General features: G+C 39.5%; 1 protein-coding gene across 1 annotated transcript in view; it reads left to right on the top strand.

Annotated features, from left to right (window-relative positions):
* Positions 1-25,881, top strand: part of LOC143032435 (uncharacterized) — a 198,682-nt gene extending 172,801 nt beyond the window's left edge. Inside the window, exons 4-5 of the mRNA XM_076197212.1 lie at positions 5,340-5,539; positions 25,620-25,881. Of these exons, the coding sequence (XP_076053327.1) occupies positions 5,340-5,466 (127 nt within the window). The 3' untranslated portion in view covers positions 5,467-5,539; positions 25,620-25,881. The remainder of the gene's footprint in view (positions 1-5,339; positions 5,540-25,619) is intronic.
* The last annotated feature ends 1,619 nt before the right edge of the window (positions 25,882-27,500 follow it).

Here is a 27,500-nt window from a genome sequence, read left to right on the forward strand (position 1 = left end):
ATTATATCATATTTTTATACTATTTGATAATTGATTTGAATATTTTATTCTATTCTATTTCATTCTATTATACATATATATTTTGTATATATACATATTTTTATTTATTCTTATGTTATATTTCATCGTATCTAATTATTTGTTCTTATTTCATTCTATTTCATTTTATCCTATTATACATATATATTTTGTGTTTTACATATTTTTTCTTATATTTTATTTCATCGTATCTAATTATTTGTTCTTATTTCATTCTATTTTATTTTATCCTTCTTGTATTCTATTTTCGTGTTTTCGACCGACTGTCGGCACGTTTTACCGTTGTAATTCATTGTAACCTGTTTGAACATGTATCTCCGTACTTATGTACTGCTGCTCCTTAGCCTGCTAGAGACCTGTAACCATTACTAACCTTGTCACCTACCACGCAGGTGATCCACATGCATGCGACATAGCACTCCCCTCTTCGCTGATTTCGCTTTACCAGACATCAGCAACCTAACGCAGCAGAATTCAGACAAACAGGAGATCGCCACACGAAGATGCCAAATGTCATGCATCTAATACTAACTTCAGTCGTCATGCATCCACTAACTACTACTATTTTTCTGTTAGTGGTCCAACACGGGGGTATCTGTAGACCCCTAAGGAGCCCCCATTCACTACTCGTTGTGAAAAACTGATCTAGAGAAACGCTATAATTAGAACACGCGAATATGTAAGTGGTTCTGAGCACTATTATTGTTGATGATGATGTTATTGTGAAATTTAACTTGCACTGTCAATCACTCCCACTGCGGGTGATTAGGTGTATCGAGAGTGATTCTGTTGTGATAATTTGACATCAGCTCAAGTGATAAATGTCGATGGGCAACGGTTGTTAGTACGCAGTGAAACGTGACGGATATGATACAAAAAAAAGGAGGTGAAAGCTCATCTGCTATGTTGTGACAATGTTACCCGAGGCGTCTGATTGGTATTTTGCAGAAAAAAAGGAATCAGGTTGTCGTTTGAAAAAATACGCTGTCAAGGTTATGTTGGTCTTTATATATTGCTTTAGTGTTGGAGCGTGCACACACACACACACACACACACACACACACACACACACACACACACACACACACACACACACACACACACACACACACACACACACACACACACACACACAAGGAATCTTGTAAATCTCTAGAAATGACGAGGCCAAACATAGGATGGATACAGCAAAGACCAGACCTTTTGGGACATAAGGAAAAGACGATGCAGAGGATATATATATATATATATATATATATATTCACAAAATGTGATGATGATATGGTTTATCATCACAAACTCCTCCTATCGGAAGGCTAGGACGGTGCCCCTTACAGAGGACTTTGTAGCGTGGAATTTAAGGAACCATGCCATTGGTTCCACTTCGCCGGTGGCAGAATTCGAACCGCCACACCCTCCGCCTTCGCCGCAAGTAACTACGTCCTAACCATAGGAAACGGTGCGCTCGTTTTCATATAATTCCAACTGTTTTATTTGATTTTATCTTATTTCATTTACTTATTTATTTATTTTTAAAATTTACACATCTCGTGCCTATTATAACGAGCGTTGATATCACGGATTTATTCAGCAATGATTATGATGCATTGTTATAATATCGAAGTTAGTATTCACAAATATGAAAAAAGTGTTTATTTAGGTGGAAACTTTGCGTGTCAATATTGTTTATGGGGCTGATGATAATTGATATGTGAATAGGCTATGGTTATAATGTTAGTTATTGTGTTATGATATTGTGACTTCGCTTGATACCACAACTACAAGTGTAGAATATAAACTCTTCGCTTGCACAAGAGCAAATGTGGTGTATGCACAAGAGGGAATCATAAAAAGAAAGAAATAAAAAAAGGAAGAAAGAAAACAAAATATAAAAACAAGTCGTGTTTTGACTTGGTGTATTAATGCATTGAAGATCTTTTTCTTTTCCTTCACCTACAATATATATATATATATATATATATATATTTATATGTATATTTATATATATATATATATATATATATATATATATATATATATATACGTGCATATTTTATTTATTTTTTATCATTATTTTATTTATTTATATATATATATATATATATATATTTTTTTTTTCAAAATGGTTTCTCAACACGATGATATTTGAACAGTGTGTGTGTGACCTGGTCACTCGCGAGTAGTTCATCACGAACAGCAAATGTGTGGACTCATGAAATCTTAACACATATAGTAAGAACTTTCATCATTTTCTTTCCTCAAATATCACTCTGTCGTTGGTGTTGATGATAGTGACAGTAATGTGGTGATGGTGATGGTGAGAGAGGACGATGATGAAGATGATGATGATGGTGATAATAGAGTCGACGACGATGATGATAATAACGACGACGACAATAATGATAACGACGACGACGATGATGATGATTGTGATAATAACGACGACAACGATGATGATGATTGTGATAATAACGACGACTACGGTGACGACAACGAAGATGATGATACAGACGACGACGTTGACAACGACGACGACAGTGAGCGAGAAAGTCCGTAATGTTGAAAATGGTGAAAACGAAGATGATTCATTGTAATTCATAGTAACTAATTGCAGAACGACGACGTAGATAATAAATTAGTAACATTAATAATGATTTCGATTAATTCTCTTTCAAATGCGTTTCGTAGAGTAGATATTGTTTTTTGCAAGGAGCGAATTTCCAACTCGATTTTGAAAGTATTTGAAATTAATCTATATAATAATACGTGTGTCACGCTTACGTCATCAGTCGTGACGTCACATCTCTTCTTCTGATTGGCTGATCTTCAGTTGTGACGTCATCTCTTCTGATTGGCTGGTCCTCAGTCGTGTGGTCATATCTCTTCTTCTGATTGGCTTGACGTCATGTCTCTTCTGATTGGCTGGTCTTCAGTTGTGACGTCACGCGCTCCGCGCTAGGACCCCACGATTGGGTTCCTCGGGATCCGGAGGGGACATGTCCCCTTGAATCATTTCTGTCGCCGTGGAATTTCTACGGGTCCTGCTATGATTGACCTAACGAGAAAGAGAGAGAGAGAGAGAGAGAGAGAGAGAGAGAGAGAGAGAGAGGCGACGGGAAAATTTGACGACAACGTCGGGGGACTTTGACGACTCCTTTTGGAGACTGAAGACTCCTTCGGGAAATTTTGAAGACTCCTTCGTAAATCCCGTGGAATTTCCACGGGTCCTGCTAGTTAATATTATTGCTATTGTCATTATTAAGACCCAACCGCTTCAAGCAATGGCGGGTCCGGGGACAGAAACAAAGGATTACAAAGGCGGAGCATGCCGACAGGAGACCTTTTGGTCCATATCTTGGTCGGATGCAAAAAAAATCATAATAATAATAAAATAATAAATAAAAACTATAATAATGTAAATAACAAATAAAATACATAAATAAATGCATAGGTATAGTTAATAAACAAACAGGTAAATAGTAAATAATAATAAATTGACATATAACTAATAATAAATGAAAATCAAACAGACAAATGATAACAAAACAAAAACAAATCATATAAAATAAATTATAATCATTACAGCATCTTGCTTAGGTGTTTATCTAAATGATTCTTAAAGCTTCGAACTTAACTACATTGCACTACCTGTGCAGGAAGTTTATTCCATTCATTAACTACACGGTTGGCAAAGTTGTTTCTACCTACTTCCAAATTGAATATATTTCCGGACAGTTTGAGACCATTTTTTCTTGTCTGATTCTCATTCAATGTGAAACTTTTGTCACTTTTGATGTTGTCAATTCCCTTTAGAATCTTAAAGACCTGTATCAAGTCACCTCTGAGTCTACGCTTTTTTAGGGAAAACAGATTCATATATTTTAGTCGATTTTCGTATGATTTATTTTTGATATTTGGAATCAGTTTTGTGGCTCGCCGTTGTACTTTTTCCAGTCTGTCAATGTCTTTAATGAGATTCGGTGACCATACGGAAACAGCATATTCCAAATGTGGACGAACTAACGATTTATATAGCTTGTTAATGAGTGATGGACTTTTGAAATGAAAAGATCGCGCAATCAGTCCTAGAATCTTATTTGCTTTCTCAGAGGCTGAAATACACTGCTTAGATGATTTGAGGTCGTTACTGATAATTACACCGAGATCTTTTTCACTATCCACTTTTGTTAACGAATTTCCAAATAACTTGTAATCGTACTTACTATTATTTTTACCTATGTGCATTACCTTGCATTTACTTGTGTTAAATTTCATTAGCCACTTTTCAGACCCTTGCTGTAGTTTATCTAAATCTTCTTGAATATCTAATTGGTTTGAGTGATCATTTGCCACTCCGCACAGTTTTGTATCATCAACAAATTTGGAAACAGTAGATTTTAGTCCATTGGTACAATGATAGAATTTTCTCCCCTGTATTTAATAAAACACTTCAGTGAGAATAATTGGAAGTATATTCAGCACATTATTGAGGGTAAATCTTTAGAAATGTAAGATTAGATATTACTGTAGCCCAATATTTTGAAGGAAACTAAAGTGAAAACATATACTTCAATTTATATTAAAAAAACATCGTATTAGTGCTACAGAGTACATCTCTTTAAAAGCGTCATCTGTATTTACAAATTTAAGGCTAACCTCTCCCAAAGCATCATCTACATTTACAAAATTCAGGTTACCCCCCCCCCAAAAAAAAAAAAAAAAATCCTGGATCCTCCATTGACACCCAAACCTTACTACCTTAAAGTCAAAAGTTGCAAGGGAATAAATGTCTTAGTGTATATATATATATATGTATATATATATATATATATATATATATATATATATATATATATATATATATACACATATTTATCAACCGTAATGCATTTTAATTCTAAGCCATCAACATCGGGAGATCGGTGGAGGCAACATGCAGAAATTGAAACGTGGTACGGCCAAGGACTCGAACTATATATATATATATATATATATATATATATATATATATATATATATATATATATATATATATATATAAAATAAGGTGGAAGGCTTTCCTAAGAAAACGAGTTCCAGGACCTCCCAGTGTAAACAACCCCTTCCATGCCAGGTGGCACTTTTCCCTTCATTCTTGGTGCCGCCCCCGTGGCACGACCTCACATCGATGTTCCACTTCGACCGGGAACATTCATAGTTCTTCTATCTTTGGAGTGATCCTGTGTGGGTGTTTTATTTCATGTACATTTTTACCGTTGTTTTGTAATGTGTAGATATAAGAAAAAATGCCCTTTTTCCAGGCCGCGTTACCGGTACCCCTTCTACGACGTCTACGGCAACGGTGAGCTCCTGTACGGGTACGGGGGCTCCAGACTCTTCAGGTACACGGTCTTCAAGCCCGTCGAGGGATACCTGAGGCGTCGCTAACCGAACGCCGCCAAGTCCGAAGGGGGGCGAGAAGGAAGGAGGGCCTCCAAGCTAACCGTCTAGTCACAAAAAGGTGAAGCCTCACTCCAAGGTTCTTGATCTAACACTGTCTTGAGACATCTTTCTCCCATCGGTACTACCATCGGTTTGTTGTTATGTGGATAGGTAAAGGGTGTTTGGGTTTGTGGTGTTTCAGAGTATCACTAGCCTGTAATCTACCTCATGTCAACATGCACTCAGTCTAAGGGAAACGTAATCTGCCCTGGGTTTTAGTGTTTCATTACCTGTGCAGACCTTTCTATACTCTTATCTTTAAAATCGGAAATGAAGTAGCGATGTTCAGATAGAGGTTAGAAAAAATCGAGCAAAATAGAGGAAGGCGTATGATGTAAAGATATATGTATACATATAATTGTTAGTGTTCTATATATGTATAATATATATATATATATATATATATATATATATATATATATAAGTCTAAATACAAATATTCTAAAAAACGATGTGGAAGTCGGGGACAGGTGGTATTACGGTGACACTTTGTCCTAAAAATATTCTTGAAAAAGCGCTTGGGCAAGTCGGGGTCAGGTGGTATTCTTCTTCTTCTTCTTCTTCTTCGCGTTCCTCTTCGCGTTCTTCTTCTTCTTCTCCTTCGCGTTCCTCTTCTTCTTCTTCGCATTCTTCTTCTTCGCGTTCTTCTTCGCGTTCTTCTTCTTCTTCTCCTTCTTCTTCGCGTCCTTCTTCTTCGCGTTCTTCTTCTTCTTCTTCTTCGCGTTCTTCTTCGCGTTCTTCTTCTTCTTCTTCTTCTTCTTCTTCTTCTTCTTCCTCGCGTTCTTCTTCGCGTTCTTCTTCTTCTTCTTCTTCTTCTTCTTCTCGTTCTTCTTCGCGTTCTTCTTCCTCGCGTTCTTCTTCTTCGCGTTCTTCTTCGCATTCTACTTCGCGTTCTTCTTCCTCGCGTTCTTCTTCGCGTTCTTCTTCGTGCTGGGGATCCCGTGTTGGGGTTCCGACCCGAGGCCGAGGCCGAAGGGCAAACCGAGGGATTAGAGCGCGGAAAGCTGCGGCCGCAGGCCGCTGTTTGCGCAGCCAAGCCCCCGGCGAAGCCGGAGAGGGCGAAACCCGCGGCTTGTGTATATATATATATATATATATATATATATATATGTGTGTGTGTGTGTGTGTGTGTGTGTGTGTGTGTACATATACATACACCAATGGCTTTTTCCCCATTACAAGGGAAGTAGCCAAAAAAACAAGGGCATAAAATCCACTCCCCCCCCCTTTTCCATCCCCACATACTCCACACCCATCTACCCCCTCCCTCCCTCTTATCTTGGCTCCTACTGGATGACGGGTCATCCCTAAATATCGCTCACTGCCCTGGGTCAGAAGTAATGTTGCAAGACACCGTACATCCACAGCAAGGCCGCTTCATTTAATCGGCGACCATCCCCTCTCCGTCCCCTCATACAGAAAAAGAGAGGACGGGGAGAAATCCCTTCGGGCTGCATCAAAATATCATTCACACATAACCCCTCACCCCCCATCCTCCACTCACTCCCTTCTATGCATTATAGCATTTCTCCACTCACCCCTATTTTCTATCTTCTCCCTTCCATCCTCAACAAACATTCCCCTCTTTCCTAATGTCCCTTTTGTAACCCCATCCATCCATCTCATCCTTGATCGCCCCCAAATGTTCACTCCTACCTCTTCCTTCTACAACTCTTTTAATAATCTTTCTTCACTCATTCTTTCCATGCGTCCAAACTATCCCAATATTCTTTCTTCAACTCTATCTCCCAACTCTGTCTCCCAACTCTATCTCCCAACTCTCCGCTCTCGCTCTCCTCCTCACCTCCTCTTTTTTCACTCTATCCAACCTAGTAACGCCTACCTTACTTCTCAGGCATTTCATCTCAAACACATTCAAACTCCTCTCTTCCTCACTTATGTTCCATGTTTCTGCCCCATACAATGCTGTCGGCAGAATCACTCCTTCATACAGTCTCCTCTTAGCAACCATTCCCAAATATATATTTCTCATTACACTTTTTAATCCCCCAAGGCATTTACTTGCTTCTCACAATCTACATTCTACCTCCACCTCCACTTCTCCCTTTGCCGCCACATTCACAACCAAGTATTTAAAGTTATCCATTTCCTCCAGTCTCTCTCCCTTGATACTTACTTCCAATTTGCTGCCACATTCTCCCACATTTATCTTCAACTTCCTTCTTTCGCACACCTTCCCAAACTCTGTCATTAACTTCCTTAATCCCTCCTCTGATCCTGCCATAAGCGCAGTGTCTTCAGCAAACAACTTCCTCATCTCCCATTTTTCTCCATTTTCTTTAACCATCTCCAATCCCCGGCCCATTACCCTTCATTTACCTCTCGCACTACCCCATCCATCGTCGTCGTCGGCGGTGCATCCTAGTTTGATGATACCACGCTTCCTCCTATTTATGGTGTCTGAGATGGCTGTGTAGTCCAATATACAAATACACCAACACACACACACACACACACACACGCTCGGTGGCGGATTGGTAAAGCACTGGCCTCACAAGCCAGAGAACCGGGGTTCGATTCCCCGGTCGGGCGGAGATAAGTTGGGTTTGTCTCCTTTCACGTGTAGCCCCTGTTCACCTAGCAGCGAGTAGGTACGGGACGTTAGTCAAGGAGTTGTGACCTTGCTGTCCCGGTGTGTGGTGTGTGAGTGGTCTCAGACCTACCCAGAGATCGGCTAATAAGGAGCTCTGAGCTCACTGCCGTAGGGTGGTGTCTGGCTGTCTCGACAGAGACTGCAGCAGATCCGAGGTGAATGCACACACACACACACACACACACACACACACACACACACACACACACACACACACACACACACACACACACACACACACACACACACACACACACTTTCAACGAACGGACGGCTTGAAGAACGTTCTGAAGAAAAGTGCCAATTGTGGATCCCAACGCAAAGAGAAGTGCCTTTTTGTATTTACAGGGTGGGAGGAAATTGCTCGTGGGGCAGTAGGTAAGTAGGAAAAGAGGAGAAGGGGAGGGATTGCTGGGGAAATGGAAGGAAATGAGGCAGTGGAGGACTTGGCCCAAGCAGACAAGCGTAAGGTCAACATGAAACGACCACCAGACCAACTCAGTGATGACGAAATGGCTAATAAAAATGTAAAGATTAGAAGTATAAAGAGGAGCAATACAGTAGAAAGTGACGAGAATATGTTCCAGGGATTTAAAGAGGGTGGGGGGGGACACTGATAAGACTAGAGGAGAGAGTTGATAAGGTGATCGAGGACTTGGAACGTAGGTTAGGTAATGTTGACTCCATTTTCCAGAGAATTGAAAAGTTGGAAGAACTAGAGAAGGCAAACAGAAACTTAACTGATGAAATAGAGGGCCTAAAAAGACAGTTAGGAAATGTAAAGGAGGAGAACGAGAAATTGAAGAAGAATAGTAATGAAAACAGAGAAACAATAGCTAAAGAAGCTAAAAATTGGAGAACAACCCAAGAAGGGAATAAGGTTTCATTCACTGACATAGTCAAACAGCAATTGAAAGAACATAATGAAGACTCAGTTATTAAAGTGATGAGACAGAAGGAGAATATAGTAAGAGAATTAGCTGACAAAAAGAAATGTATAATTATATTAGGAATGGAAGAGAAACATAACCCAGATAGAACCGCAGGAATCAAGGAGGAAAATGAAAGAGTAAGCAGTTTATTAAAATTAGTCCAGGAAGATGAACCAGAAATTATAAAGGAAATTGAGGAAAAATTCAGACTCGGAAAATATAGTACAGATAAGACCAGACCAATTAAGATTAAATTCAGGTCACAAACAACAGCAGAGAAAATTCTATCCAAAACAGGGAAACTAGCAACAAGTGATCAATATAAAAAGGTATGGATAAAAAGAGAAATGAATAAGGAGGAAAGAGAGGCAGAAAAGCAGAAAAGACTTGAAGCTAAGGCAAAAAACGAGGAAAGAACGGAGTCAGAAAAAGAGAGATTCTATTGGAGAGTAGTGAACATGAAAATAAAGCAGTTCGACATACAAAAGAAAAACATAAGGGAAACAGAGAACACAATGGAAGTGGCAGAAAACTAAGAGCGTCTTACACAAATATAGATGGATTAATAACAGGATTGAATGAACTGAATGATTATTTGAAAGAAAAAGAACCGGACATAATGGGAATTGTAGAAACAAAATTAAAAGGCCCACTACCACCCAACAGTGTAGGACATGATGCATACAATTATTGGATTAGAAACAGAGAGAAAAAACAAGGGGGTGGAGTTATGTTCCTGACTAAGAAGGATATAAACGTGAAAGGTGTCATATATGGAAAGAATACAGTAGAGATGATTATGATAGAAGTGGAAGACCGAGATAAGAAGAGCAGAAAGTTTGTGATCAATTATGTGCCTCCGAAAACAGCCTCATGGGAGGAGAGTGAACATAAAAGTATGTTAGAGGACACAAAGATAGCATTAAATAAAATAATGGAAGACGGAGGAAGAATAGTTATGATGGGCGACTTTAATTGCAAGGAAATCTGCTGGGAAGAAATGACAGTAAAGAGTGGTGATGACTCATGGGGAAATGCTCTACTTGAGATGATTACTGGCCATTCAATGACACAATGGATACAGGAGAACACTAGGTATAGAAATGAAGAAGAACCATCGAGGCTAGACTTAATAATTACATCTGAACCTAGAATAGTGGACAAGATTGAATATAAAACACCAATAGGTAAAAGTGACCACATATTGATTGAACTGGAACTTAATGAAGAAAAATATATGAAAAGAAATGAACAATATAGAAAAGGAAGAATGATGTATGAAAAAACAAACTTTGATCAAATAAGAGAATTCTTCCAACAAGAAAACTGGGAAGAAATATACAAAGAAGAAACATCAGTGGAAGAGAAATGGAATATTTTGACAAAAATTTACAAAAAAGGAGTGGAAAAATATGTCCCAAGACAAAAACAAGAAAAAAGAATATGTAAAATGCTGGTACAACAAAAGTTGTAGGGAGTTAAAAGACAAAAGAGACAAAGCCTGGACCAGATGGAAAAAAGACAGAAGACCTGAAAAATTGAAAATATATACTGGTTATAGAAATGAATATGTACAAAAGTGCAGAGAGGAAAAAAGAAAATATGAAAAAGATGTTATAGAAAAGTGTAAAGATCAACCAAAATTATTTTACAGATTTGTAAACAATAAACTGAAAAACAAACAAGACTTGGAGAAATTAAGACAAGGAGGAGTTGAATACACTGAGGAAATGGAAATGGCAGAAATTATGAACAAACATTTTAAATCAGTGTTTACAAGGGAAAATATACAACCTGAAGAGATTGAGTGGAAAGAAAAAGTCCCCCCTATGGAAGAAATAGAAGTAACAAAGAATGAAATATTGACACACTTGGGTAATCTTGATGTCAGAAAATCGCATGGGCCAGATGAAATAGCAAACTGGATTCTGAAAGAATGCAGGAATGAACTGGCAGACAAAATACATAGCATAATAAGCAGTTCATTAAAAGAAGGAAAAGTTCCAGAAGATTGGAAAAAAGCAAAGTACTAAATCCAAGGCAATTTGGATTCAGACAAGGACAATCATGCGTCACCAATTTAATATGTTTCTATTCAAGGCTAATAGATATAATACAAGAAAGAGATGGATGGGCTGATTGTGCATTTCTAGACCTAAAAAAAGCTTTTGACAAAGTACCACATAAGAAGTTGCTTAAGAAATTAGAATATGAAGGAGGAATACAAGGTAAATTGCTAAATTGGATGGAAGACTTTTTGCAAGAAAGAAAAATGAGAGTAGTGATAAGAGATCAGCACTCAAAATGGAATGAAGTAATAAGTGGTGTCCCGCAGGGAACAGTTCTGGCCCCAATAATGTTTGCTATATATATTAATGATATGGATGAAGGAATTGAAAGCTATATGAGCTTCTTTGCAGATGATGCAAAATTACTGAAAAGAGTGAAAACTGAAGAAGATTGTGAATCACTACAGAGAGATCTAAATAAAGTACAAGAATGGAGTAGGAAGTGGGAGATGGAGTTCAATACAAAAAAGTGTAGTATAATGGAATTTGGAAAAAGCAAAAACAGAATAACAGGATCATATAATTTGGGAGAAGAAGGAATAAAAAAAGTAGAAAATGAGAAGGACCTGGGAGTCATTGTTATGAATAATATGTCACCTGAGAAACATATAAATAAGATTTTTGGAGAAACTTATAATTTAATAAGAACAATCAAAGTGGCATTTACATACCTGGATGAAGAAATGGTGAGGAAAATCCTAATCACCCTGATAAGACCAAGATTGGAATATGCAGCAACGATATGGTCACCAAGTACAAAAAAATGTATAAAAAAACTTGAAAGAATACAAAGAGCAATTACAAAACTGGCACCAGCACTCTCAAAACTATCATATGAAGAGAGACTACAAAAACTTAAACTACAGACACTAGAGCAAAGAAGAGAGAGAGGAGATTTGATAGCTATTTACAGAATCATGAAAGGCATAGAAATTACTGATAGAGAGAATCTGATAAAATGGGATGACAGAAATACAAGAGGACACGGAAAGAAAATAAAAAAAGACAGCTATAGAAGAGATTTTAAAAAGAACAGCTTTCCTCACAGAGCAATAGACAGTTGGAACAAGTTAGATGAGAAAGTGGTGTGTGCAAAAACAATACATGAATTTAAAAATAGTTTAGATAAAATGAGATATGAAGACGGGACCCCACGAGCATAGCTCCCCTTCCCGTAAAATACAACTAGGTAAATACACAAATATATATATATGTGTTATATATATATATATATGTACTGTATATATATATATATGTATATATTTATATATACATATATATATATATACATATACATATGTATATATATATGTATATATATACATATATATATATATATATATGTACATATATATGTATATATATATATATATATATATATATACATACATACATATATGCTATATATATTTATATGTGTATATATATATACATTGTATACAACGGCAAATTGAGCTCTGATGAGTTTACGATGAAGAGTTTCAAGTCTTCTGAAGATCTCTCTAGCATGGAGAGGTAAAGAAAAAACCAAGTTGCCGATGGAAGCCATCTAATGAGTAGAACAGGATACAAGACGTTTCGCTAATCACAGTTAGCATTTTCAATTGTAACAATAGCAAAGAAATGGATGATTATAAGTACAGAAAGTAAACACTAGGAAAGATTACAAAGAGGTTGACCGTTACTCTGGTCTATAACTGGGAAAGGACACGTTGAATATCGGGGAAGGGAACGTGGGAAGGGGAACTGTGACCACTGGGAAAGGACACTTAGATGACCGTCACTGTGGCCTGGGTGTCCGTCGATGCCGGAGTGACTGCTCATGAGAGGGCTGATTTGTCTCGTAGCTGGGTTGTCTGGTTTGGCGGAATCTGAATGGTTTGAGGCTGGGAAGGATGGTGGGGGCTTCCTGTTGGGTGTTCAGTGTAGGCTGGCTGTATTTAATGTGGAGGGCCTCAAGGAGGGCAAGGCGGCGCTTGTCACTTTCTCGGTCTAAAATGGTGGTATTGTCCACTAAGATGGATCTGGTGATTGGAATGTTATGGGTCTCCTGAAGGTGTCGCTTAGGGCCTCCATTGTTAAGGTGGTATGTCAACCGTCTGGAAATGCGAGTGGTTGTGAGTCCGATGTAGAAATTTTGGGGCGTACAGTCCCCAAAAGGACACTTAAACTGGTACACCAGACTCACACACTCGATGTCGGATGGGCCGCGTTACTCCAATATATATACATACATATATGCTATATATATATATATATATATATATATATATATATATATATATATATGTATATATATATGCATATATATATATGCATCTATATATATGTATATATAATATACATATGTATATATATATATATGTATATATATATGTATATCCACACACACATATATATATATACACATATATATATATATATATACATATATAGATATATAGATATATAATATATATATAGATATATAGATATATAATATATATATATATATATATATATATATATATATATATATATAGTTATTTTGGTTACGACGGCGACGCAGAGCGATGTTGTTGTTGTTGTTGTTGTCGTTCCCTAGACTGTCCGAGCAGTCCCGTCTCCCATAGGAATGCCACAGCCGAAACTGGGTTTTCCCCCAAATCCTTTATAGAGTGTATGTTGTGTTGTTTGCGTGCATGATTGTGTATAATGCAGTCTTCCATTATGTGTTGTATGGTATGGGGTGAAGTGTTACATCCTGGGCAGCTGTTCACAATGCGGTCATCCAGCCCCTTCTGGTAGCTTAGAAGTGCTGGGTGGTGGCCGCACCGCAGTCTGGGCAGGTGGACTCTGTCCTTTCGTGGGAGAGAGGATTCAGAAAGGTGGATGCCACGGGGTCTGGCATGCAGTAGTGTGTTGTCTTTCAGTGTGTTAATGGAGCGGTGAGTGATATGATTATGAATATGTTTCCGGAGGCTGGTATTTAGTGGTTGTGGAGGAAGAGAAGAGAGTATCTGTGTGCGATACAGGCCTTTGGGTGTTGTTTTAATGTTTCTTGGTGTGTGTGGGTGTTCTGCTATGTAGTGTAGCGGGTGTGATGTGTTTGTGGTGGCTGCGGCAAGTGTTTGTGGGCCTCTCATGTCGAGGTGGTCCTTGACTTTTGTTTCATGGTGTAAATGGTCTGTAGGTGTTGTATTTGTGCAGCCTGTAATTGTTTTTAGGGCTTTGTTTTGTATGATTTGAAGGGTGTTGTGGTGTGTCTCACTGAGATTAGGAGCCCATGCAGGACTCGCATAATTCATCACTGAGCGGATGCATTGTTTGTATATTGTTATATTAGTTTCTTTGTTTTGTCCAAATGTTGTTCCAATAATTGACTTAAGTGCGTTAAGTCAAGGTGTGCAATTGTTTTTTATGTTTGTGATGTGTTGTTTGAAAGACATGGATGTATCGTATGTTACACCAAGAATTTTCGGTGTGTTTGTGTGTGGTATTAGAGTGTTGTTGATGTAGAGATGAGGTATGTATTTGTGTTCTTTTGTCCAGTTGGTGAGAAGTGTTGCTGTAGATTTGGTTGGAGCTATTTTGAGTGTTTGTGATGAACCGTGTGTTGAGTGTATCAAGGTATGGCTGGATTATTTCTGCAGCTTTGTCTGTGTTACGATGTGTGCATGTGATTGTTATGTCGTCTGCGTAGGAAGAGATTTGTATTTCTGAGGTGTCTGGTGTGGGTAAGTCATGCATGTATAGATTAAATAGTGTGGGGGATAGAACAGAGCCCTGTGGTACTCCATTCTTAATGTTTCTGATGTGCGATGATTGGCCATTATATGGCGCATAAGCATTCCTACCTGCCAGATAATTGGCCAGCCATCTTTTGGTGTTATTGTGCATGTCTGTGTTATATATTTTATTTGTTAGGTTGTGGCGGGGGATAGCATCAAAAGCTTTACTAATGTTTAATGTTATAAGAAGTGTTCTGTGGTGGGGCCTATCTGAATTAATGCCATCTAAAATTCTTTGTGTGAGGTTTGTCAGAAGAGTGTTTGTGGAGTGTAGTGGCCTAAAACCATGTTGTGAGTCAGCAAGGGGAATATGTGGTGTGACAAGTTGAAGTATTAGGCGTTCAATGACATTAGAGGGGGTGCAGAGAAGTGTGATTGGGCGGTGCGATGTTGGGATTGTTGGGTCTTTGTTCGGTTTTGGAATGGTGATTATTTTACCATGCTTCCAGATGTCGGGTATAGTGTTGTGTGAATAGCTGTAGTTTGCAATGTTTGTGAGTGCGTGAATACCTTGTGGTCCAATGTGTTTTAGGTGGATGTTACTTATTTTATCAGGGCCACAGGCAGATGAGTGCTTGAGATTATGTATTATGTGTTTTGTCTGACTGTCTATAAAGGGTGTATAGTCTGAGTCTGTGGGAAAGTCTTTCTTACGTCGAATAATGCGTCAGTCGTCAGGGTGAGAAGTGAGATGGCTTGTCTGTGCAAAGTGATTTATGAGTGTGTTTGCTTGTTGTCTGTTTGAGGGTAGATTGTCTTTTGTTGTGATTATTGCTGCGTGAGAGCGTGTTGTGTTACTGTTGGATAGTGTAATGCTGTTGAGTGTTTTGTACAATTTGCTGGTGTTTGTTTTATGATCAAGTATATTGATAAAGTTTTGCCAATTTTGTGTTTTTTGTTCATGTATTTTATTGGCAATCACAGTGTTTAGTGTTGTATTTGGTCTGCTATGTTTTGGGGGATAGGTGTGGGGGTATTGTGTTTAAGCGTGTCTCATTGTCTGATGAGGCCTTGGATTTCTGGTGTGAAGTTGGGGTTGTGTGATTTTCTGTTGCCTCTAGGGATGTATCTCTTGTCTACGTTTTGTATGATTGTATTAAAAGTGTGCACAGCATTGTTTATGTTTGTGATTGGTGTACTGTTAAGTGTTTCAAAATGTTGTTCTGTCTCTTCAGTAAAAGCTTCCCAGTTAGCTCTCTTGTAATTGGTGTATGTGTGTCTGTGGCTAACTGGGGTGCATCTTGTTTTGGTGGTAATGATGATTGGAAGGTGGTCAGAACCAAGGGTTCCGACCACTCTCCATGATGTTGTTGGGCTTAGGCAGGGGGAGCAAAAGGTGATATCAAGAGAGGAGGGAGTGTAGAGGGCTTGGTGTGGGATATGTGTATGATTATGTGTGTCGTTCATGATAGTCAATGAGTCAAACTGAGTCTGTATATCAAGCCCTCTGTCTGTGTCAGGGTTGTCGACATACCAGGCAGACGACTTGGCGTTGAAGTCACCACCCATGATCAGGTTGGGGATTGAGGCTAGTTGGCTAAATTGAGGCCTGAAGGTGTTTGGAACTGTGGGGGATGACTGGGGGGGAATGTACATGTTAACTATTGTCAGTGTTGATTGTTGCCTGTGCGGATTCGAATGGATTGGATTTCTGTAGTGTTATCTGTGGTAGGGAGGAGAATTTTGGTTGTGGTACTTGTGTCCACAAAACAGATGGAGTGGTGGATCAGGGTGATGAGTCCACCGCCATTGTCGTCAGTCCGGTCTTGTCTGATGGTGGTGTAATTATGAAATGATGGTGTTTTGTGTGAGTGTCTTAGTTTTGTTTCTTGTATAATTGCAATGTGTATGTTGTGTTGTTTAAGAAAGTGTTCGAGTTCATGTTTTTTCGTGTTAATACCGTCAATGTTGTGTTGTAATATGTTGATGTTGTGTGTTCTGTATGTGTTGTATGTTGCCGTTTGGGGTCGAGGTTGGGGTGTTAATAGGGAAGGTATAGGATCTGGGTTAGAGGGGGGGAAAGGAGAGATTGGGGACAAAGGAAGGGGAGTACTGATTGGGGATAAGGGCAAAGGGAAATTGGGAGTGGGTAAGGGTGCTGGCTGTGGTTGGGGAGGTGGGAGTGGGGTTACTGGAGGGCAGGTAGAACATGTCCAAGTGTTTATGTATTGGTTTATGTCAGCAAGTGTTGTACAAGTGAGGTGGGCCCTTTGTCTGTCTGCTCGAAGTAATGGGTTTAGAGCATGTTGGGCATGTGTATTTTGTGGTGGGCCCAGGATTGCTCTCTACATCTCCGGCTAAAAGTAGAAGAAGAGGGGTGATCCCCGGAAAATCACCCCTTGGTGCAGAAAAAACGTAACATTGTATGTTGAGAAAAAGGATTGTGGTATTCCCCAAGGCAGTCGTAGCTCCTCTTGGGGATCGGTGCCAACTGCGTAGAACCGGTGGCCAGGGCTGGTTGCCGCCGTTTGGCCCCCAACTCTTGGGGTTGGGGGGTGGTCCCACGACGTAGACGCTGCGGCTCCAGGACCGCAGAGTGATGTTCGTAGATTTGCCTGTCAGGCAAAGACAGATGAAAATACATACCAATTAAATAAACAGGGAGAAAGCAAAGCTATTCAGGGTCACAGTAGATGCAACACATTGTCGGTTTTAACTTTTGGAGAGAGTTAGGGAAAGAGAATAGTGGTTTTTGTCTCCGACGTTGCTCATGAAAGGATAGAAAAGAAGATCAAGATTAATTTCTAACTTGTTTATATCGCAGTGTTGTCTTTTATTGCTGTATCTACACTATTAATGGAAGGTTTCGAAGGTTTCACACAGGGAATGAATTTGGAAAAGAAGCCTCAAGTTGGATATCTTACCATGGAGGTAAGCTAAAATTCTTACAGAGTTGAAAAGATTTAGAGAATTGATTTCCTCCCATGAGGCTACATTATACGATCTGGAGCAAAAACTTGAACAAGAAGAGGAAACGAACTTGGCTCAGAAAAGAAAGATTGACAAATAAGAAAAAAGTAATAATAAATAGATAAACACCATGGAGGAAAAAGAGGATAGGCCAACGACAAATGAACTGACAATACAAACACCTTCAGACCTCAACTTAGCCAACTAACCTCAATCCCCAACCTGATCATGGGTGGTGACTTCAACGCCAAGTCGTCTGCCTGGTATGTCGACAACCCTGACACAGACAGAGGGCTTGATATACAGACTCAATTCGACTCATTGACTATCATGAACAACACGCATAATCATACACATATCCCATACCAAGCCCTCTACACTCCCTCCTCTCCTGATATCACCTTTTGCTCCCCCTGCCTAACCCCAACAACATCATGGAGAGTGGTCGGAGCCCTTGGCTCTGACCACCTTCCAATCATCATCACCACCAAAACAAGATGCACCCCAGCTGGCCACAGACACACTTACACCAATTACAAGAGAGCTAACTGGGAAGCTTTTACTGAAGAGACAGAACAACATTTTGAAACACTTAACAGTACACCAATCACAAACATAAACAATGCTGTGCACGCTTTTAATGCAATCATACAAAACGCAGACAAGAGATACATCCCTAGAGGCAACAGAAAATCACACAACCCCAACTTCACACCAGAAATCCAAGGCCTCATCAGACAACGTGACACACTTAAACACGATACCCCCACACCTATCCCTCAAAACATAGCAGACCAAATACAAACACTAAACACTGTGATTGCCAATAAAATACATGAACAAAAAACACAAAATTGGCAAAACTTTATCAATACACTTGATCACAAAACAAACACCAGCAAATTGTACAAAACACTCAACAGCATCACACTATCCAACAGTAACACAACACGCTCTCACGCAGCAATAATCACAACAACAGATAATCTACCCTCAAACAGACAACAAGCAAACGCACTCATACGTCATTTTGCACAGACGAGCCATCTTACATCTCACCCTGACGACCGATGCACCATTCGACGTAAGAAAGACTTCCCCACAGACTCAGACTATACACCCTTCATAGACAGTCAGACAAAACTCATAATGCATAATCTCAAGCACTCATCTGCCTGTGGCCCTGATAACATAGGCAACATCCACCTAAAACACACTGGACCACAAGGTATACACGCACTCACAAACATTGCAAACTACAGCTATTCACACAACACTATACCCGACATCTGGAAGCATGGTAAAATAATCACCATTCCAAAACCGAACAAAGACCCAACAATCCCAACATCGCACCGCCCAATCACACTTCTCTGCACCCCCTCTAAAGTCATTGAACGCCTAATACTTAAACTTGTCACACCATATATTCCCCTTGCTGACTCACAACACGGTTTTAGGCCACTACACTCCACAAACACTCTTCTGACAAACCTCACACAAAGAATTTTAGATGGCATCAATTCAGATAGGCCCCACCACAGAACACTTCTTATAACATTGGACATTAGTAAAGCTTTTGATGCTATCCCCCGCCACAACCTAACAAATAAAATATATAACACAGACATGCACAATAACACCAAAAGATGGCTGGCCAATTATCTGGCAGGCAGGAATGCTCATGTGTCATATAATGGCCAATCATCGCACATCAGAAACATTAAGAACGGAGTACCACAGGGCTCAGTTCTATCCCCCACATTATTTAATCTATACATGCGTGACTTACCCACAACAGACACCTCAGAAATACAAATCTCTTCCTACGCAGATGACATAACAATCACATGCACACATCGTAACACAGACAAAGCTTTAGAAATAATCCAGCCTTACCTTGACACACTCAACACATGGTTCATCACAAACAGACTCAAAATAGCTCCAACCAAATCTACAGCAACACTTCTCACCAACTGGACAAAGGAACACAAATACATACCTCATCTCTACATCAACAACACTCTAATACCACACACAAACACACCGAAAATTCTTGGTGTAACATACGATACATCCATGTCTTTCAAACAACACCTCACAAACATAAAAAACAAATGCACACCTAGACTTAACGCACTTAAGTCAATCACTGGAACAACATTTGGACAAAACAAAGAAACTAATATAACAATATACAAACAATGCATCCGCTCAGTGATGAATTATGCGAGTCCTGCATGGGCTCCTAATCTCAGTGAGACACACCACAACACCCTTCAAATCATACAAAACAAAGCCCTAAAAACAATTACAGGCTGCACAAATACAACACCTACAGACCATTTACACCATGAAACAAAAGTCCTCAAAGTCAAGGACCACCTCGACATGAGAGGCACACAAACACTTGCTGCAGCCACCACAAACACATCACACCCGCTACACTACATAGCAGAACACCCACACACACCAAGAAACATTAAAACTACACTCAAAGACCTTTATTACGCACAGATACTCTCTTCTCTTCCTCCACAACCACCAAATACCAGCCTCCAGAAACATATTCATAATCATATCACTCACCGCTCCATTAACACACTGAAAGACCACACTGCTGCATGCCAGACCCCCTGATATCCACCCTTCTGAATCCTCTCTCCCACGAAAGGACAGAGTCCACTTGGCCAGACTGCGATGCGGTCACCACCCAGCACTTCTAAGCTACCAGAAGAGGCTGGACGACCGTGTTGTGAACAGCTGCCCAGGATGTAGCACTTCACCCCATACCATACAACACATAATGGAAGACTGCATTATACACAATCATGCACGCAAACAACACAACATACACTCTATAAAGGATTTGTGGGAAAACCCAGTTTCGGCTATGGCCTTCTTTGGGGAGACGGGACTGCTCGGACAGACAGTCTAGGGAACGACAACAACAACAACAACAACGACAAATGAGAATAGGAGAGATAGACTGCTCACCTTTAAAGAGATCATGGAGCAACAGGAAAAAGATAGTCTAGAAGAAGGAATAGTCGAGGTTATAAAAAGATAATCTCTTTTCAGAGATGTTGTAGACAAGTCTAGATGTGTCTTACTCTTTGGGTGCCAAGAAGAATACAATACCTCATGGAAGTCATGCTAAGAACATGAAATGAAAATGATTAGGGAAAATACATCAACAACTCTAGGCAAGGACTTGGATGGAACAGACCAGATTGATTGCATGTATAGGTTAGGCAAGTATAAGAGAAATTGCATGACAGATGGTAATAGACATGGAACTGCCTAATCTTGCAGTCTCCTTCATTCTCATGTTCTTGTGTTCAATGAAAATAAACTCCAAGTCGTAAGCCATTGCAAAGGAAGTAATCAGCAAGTCTTGGAAGTTAGCACGAGAAGAAAGGTTGAAAAATATTTGGATTAGGAAAGATGCTAATCAAGAGGAACGAACAAAGACACAAAAGCTCTTAGATCAAGCTAAATCCAAAAAATTATAGGAGGACTGAAGATTTTTTTTTTTTTTTTTTTTTGAGTTGTTGATCAGAAAGTGAGGAAATAGGTTGTAAGACAACAGGAAACCAATATTTCAAAGGAAGCACCACAAGGAAAATTAGAATAGCATATGTTAATGTTGATGATTTCCTATTGGCTAGATTGGAGATAAATGACTACTTAAGGAATAACGAGCCTGATATTTTGTTTCTCGTGGGGACTAAACTAGCCCAATTTTTTTATATACGGTTGAGGAACAACAGATACACCTGGAGAAGTGACATAAAGATGGAAGAAGCAAATCTGCACGAAGGCAAGGCTGAAGTAATTCTACTAACGATTAATAATAAAGGGCACAATAAAAGACACTTCTTGGTGGCATATGTTCCCCCAAGACAAAAACTTGGAGTGAAACTGAATATCAAGAAATGGTAATAGATACAGCTCTTTTCCTAATTAAAAATATTGAACAAAGTAGCAATATAGTCCTTACTGGAGATTTTAATTGCGGTGAGGTCAACTGGGAGGAATGGGAAGCAAGTGGCAAAGCGGGTTCCTGAGGAAATACCTGTTGAGTATAGTAATGGATAACACAGTGACCCAGTGGATAAAGGAAGTGACCTGGGCAAGAGGAGATGACACTCCTGCAAGATTAGATCTGTTACTAATCCAAGAGCCATACATCATCAGCTACTTGAAATACCTTTGCCCAATAGGAATAAGTGACCTTGCAAATTGAATTTCAGCTGGAGAATGAGGAAATAGAGCCAAGGAATGAATCACACAGGCAAAGGAGACTCAATTTTAGGGTTGAAAAAATTCTTTGAAGAAACAAACTGGAAGGAATTCATGAATAACACAGGAATAAGGAGGAAATGGGAAATCTTTTTTGACATTTACAACCTAGGAGTGAACAAACATGTGCCAAAGACTAGAGAAAGGAAGAAGTAGAAACAGGACTGGTTTCACAAAAAGTGTGAAATTGCGAAAAAGACTAGGGATGTGGCTTGGGGAAAATGGAGGAAGAAAAAATATATAACAAAAGAAGCTTACAGAGAAGCTAGGAATGACTATACAAGAATTCGAAGGGAGGAAGAAAGTAATTTTGAAAGAGGTATAGTAGATAAATGCAAAGATGAACCAAAACTGTATAACATCTTTATAAATGGTAAATTGAGACACAGGGAAGAAACCACTAAGCTAATAGTAGGTGGTGAGGTATTTGAAGAGGCCTCAGCTTAGACAAAAATAATTAAAATTTCCAATCGGTCTTCACAAAAGAGAGCCCTTTTTTTTAGAGAAAAGCGAGGGGAGCAAAATACTAGGTTTAGCAGATATAAATGTAGACGTGAGGGAAGTGCTCAATCTCTTGGGATCATTGGATGTAACAAAAGCATCAAGACTTGATGGGGCCTCAAACTAGATACTTATAAAATGTAGGGAACAATTAGTGGACAAGAACCACATCCTATTACATGTTCACTGAATGAAGGCTGCCGCTTGATTGGAAAAAGGCAAACAAGTTGCCAGTTCACAAATGTGGAAACAAGGAGACACCACCAAATTATAGGCCAGTATCACTAACCAGCACAATAATGAAATTATGTGAAAGGATTGTGAAAGATCGATGGACCAAATATCTTGAGGAGATGAACATCCTGACAGACAGTCAGTTTGGCTTCAGATCTGAAAGGTCGTGTGTGTTGAACCTTTTAAACTTTAACTCGAAAGTGATTGATGCTCTGCAAGAGAGGGTTGGGTGGACTGCATGTACCTCGACCTAGAGAAGGCATTTGATGTCGACTTATGTGGAAATTGGAGCACATTGGAGGACTGAGAGACAAACTACGAAAATGGATGAAAGACTTTTTGAAGGAAATATGAACGAGGTCAGTAGTAAAGGATTAGATGTCAAACTGGAGAGGGAGAGCAGTAACGAGCGGAGTACCACAAGGTTCAGTGCTTGCACCAGTAATGTTTCTTGTCTATGATATGATGGAAGGAATAACAAACTATGCCAACATGTTTGCAGATAATGCAAAAATCATAAGAAGGGTGAAAAAACGAGGTTGACGGTAGACTAATGCAAAAAGATCTAGACACTATTTTTACATGGAGCTAAGAATGGGAAATGAAGTTCAATATAAACGAAAAAAAAAAGCCAAGTACTGGAAATGTGCAATAACGGCAAAAGGCCATCCTTAACCTATTCCTCGGGAAGTGAACCCGTTACGAAAGCAAAAGAGGAGAAAGGCTTAGGAGTGTTGATAAAAAACAACCTGTCACCTGACAGACATATCGGCAGGATTGTGGGAGAGACATAAGGACTACTGCAGAAGATTAAAGTGGCGGTGCGCTATATGGATGAAGAGATGATGAAAAACTCATCAAAACCCTGATACGTCCAAGACTGGAATATGGGTCAGTAGTATGGTCCTTACACAGAGTGAAGGGTATAAGCAAAATTGAGAGAACACAGAGGGCAACAACCAAACTGGTCCCCTGCCTGGCAGATAAACCATATGAGGAAAGACAAAAAGCACAGGGTCTGCCAACTTTGAAAGATCGAAGAGAAAGTGGTGATATGATTACAGTGTTCAGGTCACATAAGGGGATAGATTGTATTTACAGAAGAGATATCCTGATTGAAGATGGGAGGGTTTTTTAAGAAGTGGGAATAAATTAAGAAAGGCCACATGTGTAAGGGATGTGAAGAAATACAGTTTTCTATATAGATGCACACATATGTGGAATAGCTCAAACAATACATGAGTTCAAATCTAGATATGATCATTGGAAATCAGGGATATAGATTAAGTTGGAAATGTACATGAATTTGAGTTATATATGTTAGAAAATAAGAGAATAGAAAACGGGATCCAACGAGCGTTGCTCCTTTCGTGTATACTACAACTAGGTAAATACAAGGTCTAGATATACAGGTCAGACCGTTTACATTCTTCTGCGCAGCTTCTGACGTCATTTGGCTGAGTCCATTTTCTCTTTGTGATACACTGAAGAAAACTGTGAAACGCCAAGGAAGACAGGAACTATAATATTTTATATATTATATATATATATATTATATATCATATATATTATATATTCATATATATATAGACAGGAACTATAATATTTTATATATATTTATATATATATTTTATATAATATTTGTCAGAATATAACTAATTGCGTGGAGCAGTGCGAGCGAAGGCGACGTCATTTTCGAACGACGGACCAGCATCAACTGACAGCTGTAGGACCCGCTAACCCCACTTTGAACAGCCAGGTGACGTTCACGGGCCCGCTGCGCCAACTCCCTCGAAATTCGGTCGGAAGTGGTTAGACCTTATATTCTTAGATCTTGGGTAAATACACACACGCACACATACGCACATAAACCACAATTCGTGGCGCGGTTGGTAGAGTTCCCAACTGACATTACGGAGGTCCGGGTTCAGGTCCCGCCCAGGGCTGAAATAATTTCAGTATCACTGTGCTGCGGGTTGTTACTCCAACTCTCGTGGGCTGGGAGTTGGGGGTGTGTGTGCGTGTAAGGTCACAGCATTACCCATAGATCGGTCATATACGAGCTCTGAGCTCTCTTCCGGGATGGAAATAGCTGTCGGTCACGAGTCCAACATGTGATACAAATACCATGGTGAATACACACACACACAGTGTAAGCCTTATGGTCTCTTGCAGTCTCCTTCATTCTTATGTTCATTCTTATGTAATACTTATGCACCATTTCCATTATCTAGTTTTCTAATGCTGATTATATTTAGCTTATAGTATTCCTCATTTCTGTTGTTGTCCCAACCTCTCCCATATCACCTCAGTTATTCCTCTTTTTTAAGACGATATCATCACCAAGGATAGAAGCGCTAGTTATCACCAACAAAGATACCTTGAGACCTCAACTCTCGAAGTTGGTCGACAATAATTATTCATATCAAATAGGATGAGTGTGCTGGTGACTGTGATGATGATAATTATGATGTTGACGATTATGATTAATATTGCTATTTACGTAATTTAGCGTATAGTAATAATAATAGAAATAAAAATTGATGATGATAATGATGCTAGAAATAATAATATTACATTAATTTTTTGAAACCACAACTTCAATCAGAAAGCTGTCTAGCATCCATTCAACCTAAAGAGGTTACATGATTTTCCTAGTTATTTTGTTGCAACAAATATTTATTTCAATCCAATGATGTTTGATGTGTTTCTTGACTTCATTATATTAATGTCATAGCTTATGAATTTTGTTTTCTTTCAGGTTGTCCGACGTCCTCTGTTACACTGAGGAATGACTTTAAAAAAGCTAAACTGCCCTAAAATCACGCCGACTAATATACAATTGTTGCATTTTTCTCCCTTCAAACTAAAGTGTATTGAACAAGTATAATTAAATTTTATTAATAGTTAATTTATAGTACTTTAAGACATTGTGTTTTTGTGTTTTATTTAGGCATTTTCGACATATGATTTTTTATACGTTCATATGTAAACAGTATGACTGTGGACTTGCAGAATCCTAACCCGGTGAAAATAGCATCTAATACATTATTATTATAGAAAGAAGATATTTTATTTGGCCCTCCATGTCACTAAAGAAATTGCAGTTATTAGTTGTCTTAATCCTATTTATTTGTAAAATATTATATATTACTTGTTTTTGTAATAACCACACACGCACATGCACACACTGTGGTGAATCACACACACACACACAAACGCGCGCGCGCGACGCGATGGCGTGGTGAGTTCACGCCCGCCTCAGTATTGCCGCGCTGCGAGTCGTTACTCCAACTCGTGGGCGGGAAGTTGGGTATATGTGTGCGCGTAAGGTCACATCATTACCCATAGATCAGTCATATACGAGCTCTGAGCTCTCCTCCGAGAGGGAAATAGCTGTCGATCACAAGTCCAACCCGTGATCCAAATACCATGGTGAGACCATGGTGAAACCATAGTGAATCACACACGCACGCGCGCGCGCGTGTAGTGACAGTCCTCGACTGTCACTACAGGGGTCCGAGTTCGAATCTTGCCCAGGGCTGAAATAATTTCAGTATCGCTGCGCTTCGAGTAGTTACTACAACTCTCGTGGGCGGGGAGTTGGGTGTGTGTGTGCGTGCTAGGTCACAGCATTACCCATAGAACGGTCATACGAGCTCTGAGCTCTCCTCCGGGAGGGAAATAGCTGTCGGTCATGAGTTCAGCACGTGATCCAAGACCATGGTGAATCACACACGAATCGATGGTGCGGTGGCAGAGTTCCCGGCCGCCACTACGGTAGTCCAGGTTCGAATCCTGCCAGGGCTGAAATAATTTCAGTATCGCTGCGCTGCGAGTCGTTACTCCAACTCTCGTGGGTGGGGAGTTGGGCTGTGCGTGTAAGGTCACAGCATTACCCATAGATCGGTCATATGTGAGCTCTCTTCTGGGAGGGTAAAAATTGTCGATCATGAGTCCACCACGTGATCCAAGACCATGGTGAATCACACACACACACACACACACACACACACACACACACACACACACACACACACACACACTAATGAACCTGATATTGTGTGCATTGTCGACACAAAGATGTCAAGAGATGTTCACCTGTGGTTGGGAAATAGTAAATAGATAATCTGGGAACATGATAGAATAGAATAAGAGGTTGAATGATGATTAATCAATCAATCAATCTGATGGCCCAGGTCTCTCTTGCAAGAGACTCACGAATCGTAAGTAATTGTCAACTCGAAGAAGTTACGGTGTCTGACGTGTGGATAAGGTGAAGTGTTGGATGAAGTATACTCGTACATTGCCTCGTGTCTGATGGTTCCCTCTATGGCAGTTAGTTTCTTTGGCCAGACCTATTCTGTGTTGGTGAGTCTTAGTGATAGATGGTGACCTGAACACAGTCGTATTAGCGAGGTTCTTGATTTTCATGAAAGGGATTACTCTATGGAGTTGTTTGATGGAGTATTGTGTTTTGTGATTGGTCTTTTGGAGTGTTTTCTCTTTTTTGTGTGATCTGAGTGTGAATGTGTTTTTGTGTGAGTGCATTATGTGGTGCAGATTATTGTAGCTTTTTGAGTACTATACTGCTGGTGTAGATTTTTTGTTGTGTTCATTTGGTTGCGCTTTTGTACTGTAA

This window comes from Oratosquilla oratoria, chromosome 13 (assembly GCF_046742065.1).
Source record: "Oratosquilla oratoria isolate Oo_2021 chromosome 13, ASM4674206v1, whole genome shotgun sequence".
Lineage (NCBI taxonomy): Eukaryota > Metazoa > Arthropoda > Malacostraca > Stomatopoda > Squillidae > Oratosquilla > Oratosquilla oratoria.